Genomic DNA, 18,630 nt, shown 5'->3' on the forward strand with positions numbered 1-18,630 from the left:
CCTCTCACAGGCTCGAGTCTCAGATCAACCCGTCAAGTTGCCCTGCTGCCGAGACTTAAGCCTGTGACCTTGACCAATGGGAGCAGTGCTACCTGTGTTTACTACTCCAGCCCCAGCACCGCTTGGATACTGACATATTGTGTGCAGATTACCCAAGTCCATGTGTCTGCTTTAATATTTGTGGATTTTTTTCCCCCAAATACAAAGCGTTACAAGTACCCGTCCACGCAGAGCACTCGGTGACCACACAGACCATCTGCGTGTGCACCAATACTTTACCGTTACTCTGGGTGCCAGTCCAGGCCCTATTTTGTGGGCCACGCACACAAGCACATACAAATAAAGCACGCGAATTCCATGCAACAAGAATAGTGTCATCTCTCTCACCCAGTGGAGTAACAGCCGCTACCTTGTGGCTACGGTGGCACCAAGCCCCAGGGGGCCCCCCTCCGGCACGGGCTGCAGGCCCCTAGCACGAAAGCTCCAGACTAGGTGCGAACTGGAGCATGTGGCGCCATCTGCATATGCTTTGCAGCCCCACCCCCTTCACGTTGTATTGCGCCACTGCTTTCACCCATGTCAAACCAACCGCTTCCAACCAATGGACTGCAGGATTCCCAACCACGCGTCAATGCAGCGCCTCGAGACCCTCACTGGTGATTTGCTGTGCTCTAGAAATGTTTGATTGATTGAATGCTCAGTGCAGAGAGGCTGCTGTCAGCGCCCATAGGCCATACGATTGTCAGTACAAACAAGAACCGAAAGTAAAGCGTCACGAGGGTCATGAACGGTCGAATACCATTTTCACTCAAAGACAAACTTCTGTCGTTTGAAGTCTCTCATCACTCACCCCCTTGTAAGAATGACACAAATGGTGTAAACTTGTTACACCCTAAATCAACTCGAAAAGTACATGTTGTACTCATAGTAACAAATACTCAGTGAGATGTTTCCTAGAAGAGTGGCACGAATTCCTCTTACGGAGCCACAATTAATGAAAACAAGTAGGTGTGAGGTAGGGTGCGGTGAGGAAGGTATGCATTCGGCTCACAGATCTAGTGAACCCAAGTGAAAAGAGCATAGAGACAGACTCGAATGGAGCGTCTCACAGAACACACTGCGTTACTGTTTACAAGCAGGGTCACTAGAATTATGCGGCAACGGAGGCCCAAGTTATGCGTCAGGACTGATTACATCAAGCAGAAAACAAGACGACAAAACTTGTACCACATTCTGGGGCGTCTTGCTATTTTATTGAACACACATTAAGACAAATAATTATATTATCATCTTACAAGGAAGCACAGGAACACCATTATATTAACACGGTTCCCTCCAAGTCCCAAAGTAAACAGACTGTTTAAAACAGTAATAACAAGCATTTGCAATGCAATATGTCTTGCATTTACACGAGTTTAAGCTATTGGCATTGTAAATGACAATGCCTTTTATTTATGTTAAAAAACAAAAATAAAAGGCATTGTTATTTGCAATGTCAATAGCTCAAACTCGCGTAAATGCGAGACCTATTGCATTGCAAATGCTTGTTATGAATAGGCCCATAGAACACAAGTGACTTCCTCTCACAGCTGGAAACCAAAACCTTGTGTTTTGGGAATTCATACAGGCTTAGGCATGAGTTGCGGCTATTTTGGACAGGGCCGAGCACTCATTGTGGGTGGAAGCTGATAGACTGCATAATTATCTCAAGAGTGAATGTTAGTAAGTATTATGAGCACCATATGCCAGCTTTATGCCCCCTTGGGGCTGAGGGCTGTTAAAGACCGTCGTTGTTTAGTGTCACCACATGTTTGCTTGTTATCCTGTCCATTGTGGGCTCCCAGCCTGTCACAACGACCTCATTTTTGTGTCCACACATTAGTGTTCCTGTGTGCTCTTGTCAGTGACCTTGTGTAGGTTTTAGGGCCTGTGTCAGTGACCCTGTGTCCCTGTATCCTCATGTCCCAGTGTCAGTGATGCTGTGTCAGTCTCAATGTCAGTCTGTCGGTGCCCCCACATCTGTGTCCTAATGTCAATGGCCCTGGAACAGAATCAGGAGCCCATGTGCACAAGTGTCCCTGTGCCATTTTAGTGTCCCTGTGGCAGTCTTGCAGTTCCAGTACCCCATCTCAGTGCCTGGCTTGTCCCGGTGCCACCCATGTTAGTGTGTATCAGTGTCTCGCGGTATCTGTGGCTGTACCTCAGCAGCAGTGAAGAGCAGCCCAACCTCTGTGCTTGTGTCCCAGAGTCAGTATCAATATCCGCATGCTCCTCTTTCAGTGCTCTTGTGTCACCGTACTAGTGTCAGTGCCTCCAGACTGGTACCCGTGTGCCATGACTCCTCCTAGTTTTAGTGTCAGTATCCCTGCTTTGTAGCATCTCCGTGACAGCATCCCAATGCGGATGCTCTAGTGTCAGCATCTCAGCATTAGTGTTTGTAGACTTGTCAGTGTTCCTGGCTCAGTATTCTCCTCCCAGTGTCAGTGCATATGTTTCAGGGTCCCTTGGTTTCTTTCATCTGTCAGTGTTTCAGTATCCATGTCAGTGCCCCTATTTCCCCATCTCTCCACGTCGCAGTGTTAGTGTTGTGGTGTCTGCCCCAGAGTCAATATGTCCCCATGTCAGTTCTTCCAGCCATGCTCCCTGTGCCACTTCTAGCCTCCAAATGCCAATGTCTCCAAGTTAGTTTCGGGGTCTTGTCCCATTAATAGGGGGAGACAAGAGGACATTGTACTGTGACAGTAACCCTAAGCAGTGTTGCAGTGCCCTAAGTCCATGTACATTCCCCTATACCAGTATCAATATCCTTGTCTCTATACAGAGGTCTCCAGGTCTGTGTCTTTTTGTCAGCATCTCAAGTGTCAGAAATCCCAAGCCAGTGTTCTAGTGGTGTGGCCCCCTTTGGTGCCCTATACCAGTGTCCATGTGAGGTGTCACTGTCCTGGTATTGCGTCCGTGAGTCAGTATCTTAATATCACATTCCCAATGTCCCTTTGTCAATTTCCCAGTGTTACGTCCACGTGTCATTCCCATCGCAGCATCAGAGTCTGTGCCTTCTGTCAGCATTGCATGGTCACTGTCCCCACATAAATATCCCCAAGTCAGTGATTGTGCTCCTGTATCAGTGTCCCAGTGTCTGTCCGGGTGGCAGGTCTCTTGTGTCAGGGTCGCTGTGTGATCGATGGTGCTGCAGTGTCAGTGTGCCAGTGTCAATGTTAGTGTTCCTGTGCCAGTAACTTAGTGTGAGCGCCTGTGACCCATGTCAAAGCTCCCGTGTCACTATCTCCATGTCAACATCCTCATGTCAGTGCTGGTGCCACTGTGTCAGTGTTCTAGTGTCTGTGTCCCAGTGACAGTGTCTTCATATCAGTGCTGTGCAGTCAGCATCCACATGTCGTCGCCCTAGTGTTTCACCCCAAGTCAACATCCCTGTGTCAGTCTCCTCATGGCATTTCACTGTTCTATTTTGTGTCTTGCGGTCACTAGCTTAGTGGCAGTATCCTTGTGCCATAGCATCCTGCTGTCAGCGTCCCAGTACACCTGGCCTATCCTTGTGTCCCAGGACACGTGTTTGTGTCTCATGTCAGCATCCCGGTGTCATTGTTCCCATTTTAGCATTGGTGCTCCTGTTTCATTGCCCTGTGCCTGTGTCCTAGAGTCAGTGTTGATTTGCCCTGGTCAGTATTCGAGTGACAGAGCTCATTTACCAGCACCCCTGTGTCGGTTTTCCCTTCGTAGTGCCCCAGTGTCCCTTTATCACTGTATCCTCATCAATGGCTTCATTTCACTGTGTGTGTTGGTGCCCCTTTGTCATTGTTGGTGCTTTTGTTTCAGTTTCTTTTTTTCACGTGGGTCACTCTGTGTCATTGTACTAGTCTTTGTGTCCCACATTATGTCATTTTTTGCTTTTAAACTGCTTATATAATTTTAAGTCCACCTTGAAGCTCTAAGAAATGGAAGAACCCTGAGGGTGAAGATAAAGATAGAGAAGTGAGTTGTGAGCTAAAAAATGGATCAGGGGTGATGTGTGTTTTAGGAAAGAGCATTTGAATAAAGGCGTGAAATTGCATTTTGGGGAAACCCACTTGAAAAAAGGGAGGGATGACAGGTAAAACATGCATCCCACTAATGCATGCATTGCAGTGACCCGTGCAGCATTACAATGTCCCCCAAATCATGCAAGTGGCTGAAAAAGATCATCTGGATGTTGCCCGAGTCTACTCAAAGAACTGTAGTCCAGGCTCTCATCACCTCAAGACTGGACTATGGAAATATTCTCTACCTTGGATCTAACAAGGAAGTGACTCGCAGACTCCAGATGGTGCAGAACTCTGCGGCAAGACTATTCTGCAGGGTCCCTCGAGCTACCTCTGTTTCTAGTAATTTGCGGGGCCTTCATTGGCTCAGGGTGGAGAACAGAATCAAGTTCAAAGCCCTAAGCTATATGTTCAAAATCAAGAATAAAACTGCCCCTCAATATCTGCAGTCTCTGGTCAGCCCCTACGTACCATCCAGGTGCCTTCGCTCTTCCACACAAGATAACATTTCTGTTCCAAGAATTAAATTATCTCGGATGGGAGGCAGATCATTTGCACATCTCGGTCCCCTACTATGGAATGCACTTCCCACAGCCATCCACAAAGAAACGGTCTACACACTTTTTCGCAAATCCCTTAAGACTTGGCTTTTCAACCAGTAACCTATCAAGCTGCTATACGTTCTTCTGATCTGCTCCAGCACCGAGAAACCCTTTTTGGGTAGCTGTCGCGCCTTACAAATTTAATAATAATAATAATAATGCAAATGTTTGTTGATAATCATGCAGAAGCAGTTCCACTGATTATTTCAAAAAGAAAGAACTAGTTTGCAGTTTGTTTCTCAGTGAAGTACAAACTTTAGTTTTAGCTTGCATGCTGAATGTATTTTTGACATAAAGGAAGTCTTAACAGGAGCTAAGAAGTTTTGCTGCAACAGCCTACTGCCGTTGCCTGTGGTGGGGCAAATTATTGTGGAGGTGCCCCGCCCGGCCAGGCCCTCATGTGGCATCTTTGTCCCATGGCACAGATTACCTAAAACAAGGAATGAAATTCACCTAGAAGATAAGATTCATTGACACATTTCCATTCAGTGTCGGGTGTACTAAGTGAATTACTCCAAGTGATGAGGGTCTGGTGTCCGTCTGTTATAGGTCACAAACTCACTGTGTCATAGGGAATCATATTGATTTAAATATTTTCATTCATGACCTTTGTGCAAATAGAGAGTGTGTGGATAATCACGGGCACATATTGTGAGTTTTTTGTGCCATCAGGAATCAAACAATGGCTCACAAATAAGGGACAATAACACATTTGGGGCTGCGTGTGCTTCAGTTTTGAAAAGATGTGCCAAACTTGTTAATTTAGAATTGTTCCTTTTGCAGAGGGTCATGGCAAATTTGTACATAATTATTCAGCATTCCTTATGAATTCAATCATTTAAATCTATCACTTTGATGCCTCCTGCTGCTTCAAAAGTTTACCCCACTAGAGCTATGTGAGAAGGTGGCTTACCTTTCCATAATCAAGATCAGCACCTTCAACAATTGGTAATCCCTTTCTAATATCTTCACCAAAATGAAAACTGGCTGGAATGCATTGCAGTGCTTTCTGCCGGTCACCATGCCGTATGGGACCTTTTACATTTTGAAATAGGACGCTATGGGGCTCTTTGGTTAATATTCCATTCAGGAACCTTTCATGACAATATAGCTGAATATCCCGAACTAAGGACTTTTATGTGTCCTGGGGTTCTCTGGTTTACCTGCCATTTAGGACCCTTCTTTTATGAAAGAGCTGACTTCTTGAATTTAAGGACTAGTGTGCATCCTGGAACTCCCTATCTCGGATTCACCTTTCACATTCATTTTCTTTAAAGGAATATCTTCTACAGACGCTTCCTTACGTTTGTTTGTCCATATTAGAGGACCATTGCGTGCGCTCTGAGGTTTCTTATACATGAGGAACTATTTATTGATGTTAAGAACCCAGGGGAACCACGGCAGAGTGGTCGTTTGATATTATACGGTTTTGATATTGACGTTTTTGAAGGAGTGGACTGTACTGGAGATTTGTTTGGACTATTCACACGAGACGATCCAAATTGGAGACATCGCACTCTGATGAAAATTGGATTTGCTCTTAGGTCATACATGTCCTGTTATACTACGAGTAAGCCCTGACGAAGTTCCCGTGGTACTAGGGAACGAAATGTGTTGGCTGTGTGCCGGTTTTAACCAAACTACATAAATAAAGAGAAGATTTTTGGATAACGCATTTATCCTGACTGACTTCACTTAGAGTGCACCTTCCTTTCTTGTGGATTTTCTCAATAACATTCAGTGGCACTGCAAGTAAAGGGGTGTCATGTACATTCCCAGAAGTGAGCCATCTCTATCAATATCAGAATAGAGAATGTCTGATGGTTTTCAGTGCCACTGCAAGTAGTGAAACATCTCAGAGCTGGGTATAACCTGCAGTGGCACTGAAACTAATCAGGAAAACCTGCAAATTCAAAGAAGTTAGCCATCCAGGAATGAGATATAATATGTGGTGGAACTGCAAATAAGGTGGTTGACATGCACATTCCAAGAAGTGAGACATATCTGAATGAGGTATAACAGTGGCACTGAAAATAAAGGGGAAAACATACATATTCCAAAAAGTGAGGCATCTCAGAAGGAGGGAGAACATGCGGTGGTACTGAAATAAAGTAGTTTACATGCACAGTCCAAGAATGAGCCATCTTGGAATGAGGTATACCATGCAGTGGAACGAAAAATAAGTGCATTTACATGCACATTTCAATCATGAGATCGCAGACACACACAAGTGTGACTCCAACAAGTCTGCTAAGCAAGTAACCAGTTATCAGAACACTATTTATTTACTTTTCTTGAAATGCTGTTGACACTGCCCTTGAGCGAGTGGAGGGAGCATGTTATTTGCTGCTACAGAGCCTTGGGGATGCCATGCATAGGGATAAAGTGGTCCAGAAAAGAGAGTGCTGCCCAGAAGCCAGGGATGTGTGCGAGAAATGCAAGGAGAGTCTATGCAACAAATACCAACCACACTGTAGATCCCAGGGAAGGGGTTGGCTTTGCATACATCATGGCGAGCTCTGTCTCCTTCAGTATATGAGTGTTAGGGACCCCAAGAACCTTAAATTCACTCGGCACACCTCTCTGTACTGGGGGCTGTTATGGGTTTCTAGTGTGGTCAATGAATCCTCCTGGTTCAGACTGCACCTAAATTCTTATGGCGGCTGGTGAGATATTTTAGTTTAAGCTCATATTCCGTTCACAAGCTACTTGTTGGAGAAGCCTGGTCTGGAGCCCTCCATGCATTAGTTCATACTTGTCCGCTATTTAGCAAGACAATCCTGATTTTAAGACCTGCATTGGGCAAATGTATATATGTTTTACTGTTCTTTACGTCTTCAAAATCCATTCTGCCTTATGTTCAAAATCAGCTTTTTCTGATGTGGGAGAGTACAGGTACAGGAAGATTATTGATTGAACACACAAACAGTGATGGGAGGAATGCTTGTAAATAGTCTAATCCCTTGCAATCGATAAGGGTAGCATTCCAAGCCATAATTTTTTTTTCATAATATATTTTATTAAGTGTTGCTATAACTGTGCCATGCCAGGCGTTCATATATATTTATACGTATGCTTCCAAAATTTGCATATTATGACAAAATATTGTATGAACTAAACAGTGTAGCAAGCTGCGAAAGATCTTGTCCGTGCCACCCCCCGTTTCATCCCCATGCAATACCATCATTTTCTCTTTTAAGATTATTATTAATTCAATGGAGGGAAGAGGGGCTGCTCAGCAATCAAGAGATCGGGGTATGAAGTAACCAGGTGGCACTAGTGCTTAAAACATTAAGTACATCTATAACTAAGTAAATAAATACAGCACCAACGTTGGCACTTTGTTAGACCTGGCATCATTGGCGTGAGTCTCCCTTCCATTTTGTCGGATTGCCTCCTCTGTTTTTGTTGGTTATATGCTTTGGGCACTGTGCCACTGCTATTCAGTGCCACAGTGCAAGTGCTCCCTATGTTAAATTGATGTATTGATTAGTGACTCCATGATTGGGTTATTTGATTTACTTGTCAGACCCTAGTACAGTGCACCATGTGTGCCCAGGGCTTGTAAATCAAATGCTGCTGGTGGGCTTGCAGCACTGGTTGTGCCACCCACAGAAGCAGTTTGTAAAGTGTGTCTCAGGTTTGCCATTGCAGAACCTATGTGCAGTCTGGTACTGCCATGCTGACTGACCAAGTGCACCCACTTGCCAGTCCCTAAACCTTCCCTTTTCTTCATATCAGACACCCCTATGGTGAGCCCAAGGGCAAGGTGCATTGTAAGTATAAGGTAGGACATGCCCTGGTGTGTGTAGCATGTCCTAATAGTGAATTACAGCCATTTTCGTTGTTCACTATTGCAAGGCTACCTGTTCTCCAGAGGCCAGAATGGGCAGTTAGATTATTACATCTTATAATACTAACTGACTCAGGGAACATGGTAGAAATTCAAATTTAGTATGCCTGAACTCAGAATGATAAAATACATATTTTAGTAAAGTTGGTTTTACCATTCTGTGTTTGAAAATACCACTTTTAGAAAGTAGGTATTTTCTTGTATAACTATCCAAAGCCTGCCTCTGCTAGGTTGTGTATTCCTTGTCTGGAGTTTGAGTGACAGGGCTGGGTAATTCCCAGAGACAGAATGAGTCAGCCCAGTGGTGAATAGGGAGATCTGCATCTAGATGGGAGGGAGGAGTTGCACCTGGGACCTGAATAGGGCTGGACCTCCCTCCACAATGCTGGCTCCACCCCCCTGGGGTGCGGCTGATGTCTCTGCCCTGCACTGTGAAAGAAGAGAAGGAATCATGTCAACAAAGTGCTCCAGGGCTGTGCTTTCCCTCACAATGCTGGCTCCACCTCCTGTGGGGCGTCTGATGTTTCTGCCCTGCACTGTGAAAGGAAAGAAGGAGTCCTGTAAACAAAGTGCTTAAGAACTGGTTTGGACTAGGCAGAGGCCTCTCTGCCTTCAGAGAACAAAGGATTTTGGGATATAAATATTGGGACCCAGACCCAAGAACTTTAGATCACTTCTGGGAACAAGACGAATCTTTTGCCAAGGAGAAGAACCAAGGAAGCTGCAGGAGTTTGGACTGCCCCTCTGCCAGTGTTCTGTTTGCTGGGTTGGCCTGCAGTGGTGTCTTCATTGCCAAGGAAAGGAGAAGGAACGTTTCAAAGGACTTTAATCATCTTACAGAATATTTCTCCAAGGGCTTGAACTTGTGCTTGCCTCCTGCTGAAGTCTCAGGGACATAAGACTTCACCACCAGCTCCCCTCTGAATTTCCTTGCTGGGAATTCTATCTGCAGAAGCCTGCGTGTCGCTGGGAGCTGGAAGCGCGACGCAACGAGAAGAAGCGTGTCGCCGCCGCAGCTGTAGTCGTCGCATCGCCGGAGAAGCGTGCCGCCGCCGCATCTCGCAGGAATCTAGTCTTCGTCGAAGCTATGTGCTGTCGCATCACCGGAGAATCGTGACACCATTGAGAGGGTCGCCATCGCATCGCCGGAGAAGCGTGTCGCAGGGCCAGTCGCGGCTCCAAAGTACAGAGTCGTCGCAAGGCTGCCAGGGCGTGAACGCATCGCCGGCGCATCTTCGCATCAAAGGTGCCATCTTCTCGCATCACACCAGGATTGTTGCATCGCATCGAGGCGCCATCTTGCACATCGCAACCGGGCCGCAGGCCGAGAACCTACGCATCACCCCCGCACCGGTAAGGATCACGACGCATCCCCTACTGAGGCGTGACGAATCATATCCCCCGGAGCACGGAACCAACGCATCTCCCTCTGCGAGCCTTTTGTTTACTTTGCGTTACGCATCCAGGTACTTTGGTGAGAATTGTGTCGCATTTATTATCAACTTGAACTAAGTAACTTTTACCATCTTGAAACCAATTTACAGTATTGTGGATTTTAGTCATTTGAGGTCTTGTGTTAAGTCTATATAAAGAATACTTATTTTTATAAAACCTGTGTGGTGTCCATCTGTAGTGTTTTCAATGTATTACTGTATGTGTTCACAAATGCTTAACACACTGCCTCTGAGATAAGCCTGTCTGCTCGTGCCAAGCTACCAAGGGGGTGAGCAGGGGTTATCTAGGAGTGTAATCCCCTTATCCTGACTTAGAAGCAAGGGTCCCTATTTGGACAAAGGTGTATACCATTGCCAACTAGAGACCCCCAGTTCTAACACACTTCACCTATTTCATAAGCAATGCAGGTTATTCAATTATTTTACTGAGGAGGCAGATACAATTGAGAAATTGGTGCCTGGATTAGAAAGGGTAATATTAGAAAATCATTTGATTTGTGGATAGTTTAGTGGAGAAAATGTAAATGATGAATATTCTCCACTTGGCACTTACTCCATAAGTGGTACAATTAATTTGCATGTATATTTGAGTTAATATTAGTGGGGTGGGGGATTATGATGTGTTGAATTGAGACAGGTCAATGTTTGGCGGCAAATTGATCAATTCAGCTGTGCCCGCAGAGAGGTATTTTACTGACTAAAATCTGCAGGGAGGGAATCCATTCAATGATCCCTCTTTAGCAGCAAGTAGGGCCTGTTGGCAAAGTGTGTTGCTTTACCTTGGCAGGCTGTACCATATACTTGTCCTAGTTTTGAGCTACCTAATCTTTCAGTCTTCAGATAAAATAAAGTGGAGATTGTTTGCAATTGACTGTGATCAGTGTCCAAAAACAGAATCTCTGCAACTTATTTTAACTACATTTGAATATGTTTTTTTTATTCCAGAAATAAAAAATTGTCTGGTGGAACTATGAGAAATCAAGATGGGGAAATCAATAGCACTGACATCAATGAGTTCCTTTATAAGCTTATGAAAGAATATATGGATGGTGCAAGGAATTCTACAAGTATGCAAACCACCAAACGCCATGACAATCTGGAAGTGGTATATGTCCTGCTGCTGTTGGGCTTCTTCGGCTTCTTCACATTTGGGATCATGATGAGCTACATACGTTCAAAGAAGCAAGAGCATTCCACCGATCCCTTCCACACATACATCGAAAAGGACTGGGAGAAGGAAGAGAAGTTGATTTTTGAAGTTAGAGCCAGGGCGACTAGTAACACCTGCATGCTAATTAAAAATGAGTTTGCCGTTGAGCAGCCGAGCAATCAGATCCCGGTCATGAAGCCCGCCTAAGACTTCAATTGCTTAAAAATGACTTATCCAGATAGGTTTTGGATGATTAGTGGTGGTGAAAAGTGGCTAAATTGCCATGTACAATTTTCCGGGCTCCAAATACAATCACCTCCGAATGCTGACTAAGGTTGAAAATCACGACACCGATCACCGTACCTTGGACGTCAATTAGCAACAGCCAGAGATATCAGCTACCAGCCTTTGCTTGCCATTTTGGATCCCAACCTTGCCTTTGCTGGCAGAAACAGAAGATTACAGGGTTCCAGGAAGTACAATTATGTTTAACTTCTACACTTTTCACTAATTGAATTACTCCTAGCTCCTTGACAGCAAAAAGGAGTCTGTCCAGTAGCTGTGGGACAAGAGTGAGCACTGTGATGTCATCTCTTGAATCACTCTTTACATTATATTACTTTCTCAACCCCTGACATTTTTGTGAACTGACAGCTATACCCCAAGCCCACATTTACAGAAAGTGGTGTCACTGATGCTGAGAACCTCACCCATCATCTCGATGCTAATGATTCTCTGGAATAGATGGATTTTTGAAGTGAGCATGTCCACTATATGCAACCTGTAGACTGCATTAAAAGCTACAGCAAGATGAACGTTGGCATAAATTGCCTCCAAGGAGCAGTGTTCCAAATGTTGAAATGTGTTGCAGGTCTTATCTGAAGTTTTAGCAGCTATAATAAATTTTGGTAAAATAAAGAACTTGGGGAAGTGGGTGCCGGTCATTTATTGTGCCAACCGTCAATACAGAGTGAGAAGCTAAAAGAAAAAGTGACATAAAATAATGACAATGTGGTAAGAATGATGGACGAGGAACACAATTAAAAGTGTTTCTCTCTTCCTCCCTCCCCATCCCAGCTCTCACTTATGACCACTACTGCAATTAATCCCAGGAAGCTGGGGAGTACCCAAAAGCCATGCTGGACCGTCCACATCCAACCAGAATGGGTGCAGTCTGGCACTGTATAGTATTTATCACGTCTGTGAAAAGTAATTTCTAGGGCTTGGTGCTGTATTTTTCTGATCCACTGCGGGTTGGTTATCCTGCTGCTATTAGCAGGTTTTGTAATTGCTTCCTGGCAGTGTCATCAGCCTCTTCTGAATCATTTTTCATCTGTTGTTGCTCCAATGAGCCAACAGTAAGTTGAAGATGTTGATGCACTGGGTCCTCCATATAGTTCCTGAGAGAAATATGTCCTGGTGCAACTGTGTGTGCGGAGTCTTTGACCTCCTCTCCGTGCCCATTGAGTCAGAAGGTTGTAGTTGTGATGCATTCCTCGAGGGCTTTTCCTGGGAAAAAATTCTGAGAGTCATGTGTGGGCTTGGAGCAGCTTCTGATTCTGTCTGTAGAGTTGTGTATCATACCACCAATCTCACCTTACATATTTGCTGACGATGCTTATCTTCGGGCAGCTCTACCAGTCTGTGAGTGCAATGAACTGCTGACTCTAGTCATTGCAGTCTTTCTTCTGTGTTCATTATGCATCCCATCAAGTGCTGCCATTGTTCCCTAAACCTATCACAGTACTCATCATCATGTACATGAACAGTAAAACTCTGTGGTGTTTCTTCTGGTCGAAGACCACGGGGCCTACATAATTGTTGCTGTGCTCTTTTGACTGCTTTTTCTGGTCAGGGTTGCCCTAAACCCTTGGAGTCCACCACCACTGGCTTCAAGCAGTGTTCACTCATCAAAGCTCACGCACTGGACATGTATCCCATGGTGGAGGGTGGAGGGGATGTTGAATGAGACGAGCCACTCAGGAATCAGTGAAAGTGGTTAAACTGATTGACAGCTACATTTTGTCTCTCTGCCCGTGGGCAGACCAGTCTCAAGGGCAGGCAGCTCCCATTCCAATAGGGGGCTCACTCCAGAGGAGTTGGAGGAGAATCAAAGGGTGAGAAACCATGAATTGGAAATAATGAAAATGAAAATGAAGCAATTGGAAGTAGAAAAGGCGGTGGAAGAGAAGAAATTGCTTCTGGCTCACGAAGTGAGCATGAGAGAACTGGACATCAAGGCCAAGCAGGCGGAGTCCGGTTCCAATGGTGGCAGCGCACAGCCAGTGCAGGGGGGTAAAGTATATATCCCCAAGGATTTGGTACAGAATTATAATAGGAGTGAGGATATCTATGCCTGGTTTACCTCGTATGAAATTGCGTTGAGGATCAATGGTGTGCCTGAACAGCATTGGGGGGCGGGCCTGTGGAAACATTTTGAGGCTTCTGGGAGGAGTGCTCTAGAGCCCTTGGAATTAGCAGGTACCATGACCTATCCCAATATGAAGGAGGCCCTATGTCTCGGGTATGGACTTACTCCAGAACAGTATAGACTGCAGTTTAGGAACTCCAAGAAGAAAGAGTCTGAGACTTGGATGGAGTGTGTGAATCTGTACTCGCGGGCACTGGAAGGTTGGATGAAGGGCAGCAAAGTAACTGGTTATAAGGGGTTGTTACATTTAATTAGTTGGGAGCACTTGAGTAGTCTATTTGTTCCAGAGCTGCGCCAGCATCTTTTAGACAGCAAGCTGACGGACCCCATTGAGCTTGCTAAGGAGGCGGACCGCTGGACCAGTACCAGGGTCCACAGAGGAATTGTGGGTACCATAGCCAAAGGTGGGCAGGGTCCCCAGCAGAAGAGTGGGGGGGACAAGGGTAACCACAAGGAGTTCTCACAAGGGCCCCAAAACAGTTGCCAGGGTAACCAGTCCCAGCCCCCCCAAGTCAAAACCCAAACCAACCTGGCCCCCTAAGGGCAGGTCGGATAACAAGCGTCCCATTAAGTGTTATCACTGTCAGGAGTTGGGTCACAAATCCCCTGTGTGTCCCAAGAAATCCCAGGCACCCTCTGGTGCTCCAACAATGGGTATAGCTAGTGTAGCTTTTGGTGGGGATTTAATTTCTAGTGATTTGGAGGGATTAGCAGTTATGGCCCTTGTCTCTTTAGGAGACACAGAGATGGTCCAGGAAACCCCTGTCCCTGATAACACTAAGAAGTACAGGCAGTGGGTGACCATCAATGGGAAGAGGGTGGAGGCTCTCAGGGACACTGGAGCCAGTGTGACTACGGTCAGGTGTCAGTGGGTCCCTGAGGAGCTGATCATTCCCGATGTACTTCACCCTGTAGTGTCAGCTGACAACTCTGTGCGCCTTTGCAAGGTAGCACATGTTCCCTTTGAGTGGGGGGGGGGTCTCAGGTCCTCTCAGAGTTGTTGTGAGTCAATCCATGCCAGTAGACTGTCTGCTAGGTAATGACCTGGAGAGTTCCCCATGGAAGGAGGTGGAACGCCAGGCTCATTTGGAGATGTTGGGTTTGCCTGAGTGGGTCTGTGTGACCACTCGGTCCATGGCAGCCAGACAGGGTTGTGAAGCAGACCTGGAGCCTGAACCAGTGGCCCAGGTCCCTGCCAGAAAGAGGAAGGGCAAGGGGCGTGGTGCGTCCACCCCCGCTGTTCCCACGGTCCAGGAAGGAATAGACCCTGCGGGGGATGCCCTGGAGCCTACAGGGGAACAGGTAGCTGAGCTGGGAGACATACCTGAGCTGACCCATTGGCAGCAAGAGGGTGGTCCCTCCAGAGAGGAGTTCTGCCGAGCGCAGAAGGCATGCCCTACTCTTGAAGGTCTGCGGCACCAGGCTGCAGACCAGGTAGCAGGTGCTGATCCAAAGAACTTCTTTCTCTACTGGGAGAATGACTTGTTGTACAGTGAGCCTAGGTTTGCTGAGCCCAGTGGATCACGTACCCTGGTGGTACCTGCAGGGTTCAGAGACTTCCTACTGGGTCTGGCTCACGACGTGCCTCTTGCAGGACATCTCGGGCAGGACAAGACCCGACAAAGGCTTGCCACCCACTTTTACTGGCCCGGGATGAAGACAGACATCGCTTCCTTTTGTAGATCATGCCAGACTTGCCAGGCAAGTGGCAAGGCGGGATGGAAGTGCAAAGGCCCTCTCCAGCCTTTTCCTGTAGTGAGCACCCCTTTCGAGCGGGTGGAGATAGATATTGTGGGGCCACTGGACCCCAGGACAGCCTTGGGCAACAGGTTCATCCTGGTCCTGGTGGATCATGCCACCTGGTACCCGGTGGCTATCCCTCTCAGGACAACCACAGCCCCGGTGGTGGGCCGTGCGTTGATGGGGATCTTTTCCCATGTGGGTTTCCCCAGAGAGGTGGTATCTGACCGGGGTACCAACTTCATCTCCAGGTATATGAAGTCTCTGTGGGAGGAGTGTGGGGTAACTTATAAGTTCACCACTCCTTACCACCCTCAAGGAAATGGGTTGGTTGAAAGGTTCAACCGGACCCTGAAGGGCATGATCATGGGGCTGACAGAGCTCATGAGACGGAAGTGGGACGTCTTTTTGCCATGCCTATTTGCCTACAGGGAGGTACCACAAAAGTCTCTAGGGTTCAGTCCCTTTGAGCTTTTGTACTGGCACCCTGTTAGAGGACCTCTCAGTCTGGTGAAGGAGGGTTGGGAGAAATCCCCTGGGAAGACCCCCCCCCCAGGATGTGTTCAGCTATGTGCTGGCCATCCGCAACCAGACACAGCGCTTCAGGGCCCTCGCTCAGGCGAACCTAGAAGCCAGCCAGGATGAGATGAAGAGATGGTATGACCAGCATACCACTCTGGTGGAATTTCAACCTGGGCAGATGGTGTGGGTGATGGCGCCAGTGGAGCCTTGCGTGCTCCAAGACAAGTGGACTGGGCCATATGAGGTGGTGGAGCGCAAGAGTGAAGTGACCTACCTGGTCAACTTGCGGTCTCACAGGAACCCCATGAGGGTCCTACATGTGAACCGCCTCAAACCCCATTTTGAGAGGTCTGAAATAACAATGCTACTTGCTACAGATGCAGGGATGGAGGAGGATAGCGATCCTCTTCCTGACCTCCTGAAAGCTAAGGAGCAAGATGGGTCAGTGGATGGAGTGGTCCTCTCGCCCACCCTGACCCCAGAACAGCAGAGGGACTGTCACCATGTGTTGGGTCAGTTTGCATCTCGGTTCTCCCTGACCCCCGGTATCACCAACTGGTGCGTCCATGATGTGGACACGGGAGACAGCATGCCTGTGAAACAAAAGTTTTACCGGGTGGCTGACAAGGTCAGGGCCAGCATCAAGAAGGAGGTTTCTAAGATGTTGGAACTAGGGGTGATTGAGCCCTCCAGCAGCCCCTGGGCTAGCCCAGTGGTACTTGTACCAAAAGCTGCTGTGCCAGGTGCTACTCCAGAACTTAGGTTTTGTGTGGACTACCGTGGGCTCAATGCGGTCACGAAGACTGACGCACACCCCATCCCCAGAGCTGATGAGCTCGTGGATTGGTTGGGAGCTGCCAACTACCTCAGTACGTTTGATTTAACTTCTGGGTACCGGCAGATTGCCTTAACTGATGGGGCCAAGGAGAGGTCTGTGTTTTCAACGCCAGAGGGGCACTTCCAGTTCCGTGTCATGCCCTTTGGGTTGAAGAACGCCCCTGCCACATTCCAGAGACTGGTCAACCAGGTACTGTCCGGGCTGGAGCAATTCAGCGCCGCATATCTGGACGACATTGCTGTGTTCAGCTCCACTTGGGAAGAACACTTGCAACACCTCTGCGCAGTGTTGAAGGCTCTGCACAGTGCAGGCCTCACTCTCAAGGCCAGTAAGTGCCAGATAGGGCAGGGTTCGGTGGTGTATTTGGGACACCAGGTAGGAAGCGGCCAGGTGGCGCCCCTACAAGCCAAGATAGATACCATCCGGGCTTGGGAACCCCCCAAGACCCAGACAGCGGTGAGAACCTTCTTAGGACTCACCGGGTACTATCGCCGTTTTGTCAAGGGGTATGGCACCATTGTTGCTCCCTTGACAGAACTTACTTCCAAGAAGTTACCCACGAGAGTGAATTGGACCAGTGTCTGCCAAGAAGCTTTTGATGCCCTGAAGGAGGCCATGTGTACAGCATCTGTACTCAAGGCGCCTGACTTCTCCAAGGAATTCATAGTGCAGACAGACGCTTCTGAGCATGGAGTGGGAGCAGTGCTCTCACAACTAAATAATGAGGACTTGGACCAACCTGTAGCTTTCATTAGTAGGAGGCTACTTCCCAGGGAACAGAGGTGGAGTGCGATCGAGAGGGAAGCTTTTGCTGTGGTCTGGGCTCTGAAGAAGCCGAGACCCTACTTGTTTGGGACTCACTTCCGGGTTCAGGCGGACCACAGGCCCCTTAGATGGTTAATGCAAATGAGGGGTGAGAATCCTAAGCTGTTGAGGTGGTCTATTTCCCTACAGGGGATGGACTTTACGGTGGAACACCGTCCCGCTACAGAACACGCCAACACTGATGGTCTGTCCAGGTTTTTCTGCCTTAGCGATGAGAACTCCCAAGAGGGTGGGTAGTTCTCCCCACTTTCAGCTGGAGGGGACACGTGTTAGACCTGGCATCTTTGGCGTGGTTACCCCTGACTTTTTGCCTCTACCTCCAGTATTTTTGATGCTATGCTGGATTTCGTTTTTGCTGGTTTAGATGCTTTGGGCACTTTGCCACTGCTGATCAGTGTCAAAGTGCAAGTGCTCCCTAGGTAAATTGTTATATTGATTGGTTATCCATGATTGGTATATTTGTTTCACCTCTCAGCCCCTAGTAAAGTGCACTGAGTGTGCCAGGGCTGGTGATTCAAATGCTACTAGTGGGCTGCAGCTCTGATTGTGCCACCCACAGGAGTAGCCCTAAAATGATGTCTTAGGCCTGCTTGCAGTGCCTATGTGCAGTCCAGGACTGCCATGTCGACCTGGCCAGTGTAACCACTGACCAGGCCTTATCCTTCCCTTTTTGTACATGTCAGGCATCCCTATGGTGGCCCTAGGTACCCCCCTGGGCTGGGTGCAGTGTATCTGAAAGGTAGGGCATGTACTGAGGTGTGTAACATGCCCTGGTAGTGAATTACAGCCATTTTTGTTTTTCACTGGTGAGAGGCTATCTTGCCCATAGGACAGAATGGGGGAGGCTGTTTACATGCCTATCTTCCCCTGAAGGCAAGATAGAAAATCCAAGTTTGGTATGTTTGTGTTCAGAATTTAATTATACATCTTTTTAGCAAGATGGTTTTTAAATTCACTGTGTGAGAATAGCACTTTTTAGAAAGTAGCTATTCTCCTGTTTAACCTTCCTGTGTGCCTGTGTGCAGAATGGCTGACTGGTGTCATGTGATGGGCTAGGTGGCTCCAGGAGTCTGGATGAGTCAGCAGTAGGGTGAATAGGGAGAACTGCTTTAGATGGGTGGGAGGAGTAGCCCCTGGGTTTGAGTAGGGCTGCCTCTGCCAGCACAATGCTGGCTCCA

The 18,630-nt window shown here is 47.3% G+C and overlaps 1 protein-coding gene across 7 annotated transcripts in view; it reads left to right on the plus strand.

Moving 5' to 3' along the window:
• KCNE1 (potassium voltage-gated channel subfamily E regulatory subunit 1) overlaps positions 1–12,031 on the plus strand; it is a 162,983-nt gene extending 150,952 nt beyond the window's left edge. For all 7 annotated transcript variants that reach the window (XM_085621333.1, XM_085621334.1, XM_085621336.1 and 4 more), the window contains one exon: positions 10,892–12,031. In XM_085621333.1, the coding sequence (XP_085477459.1) occupies positions 10,917–11,303 (387 nt within the window). In that variant the 5' untranslated portion in view covers positions 10,892–10,916 and the 3' untranslated portion in view covers positions 11,304–12,031. The remainder of the gene's footprint in view (positions 1–10,891) is intronic.
• Positions 12,032–18,630: the final 6,599 nt, after the last annotated feature.

Source organism: Triturus cristatus, chromosome 8 (assembly GCF_964204655.1).
Source record: "Triturus cristatus chromosome 8, aTriCri1.1, whole genome shotgun sequence".
Classification (NCBI taxonomy): domain Eukaryota; kingdom Metazoa; phylum Chordata; class Amphibia; order Caudata; family Salamandridae; genus Triturus; species Triturus cristatus.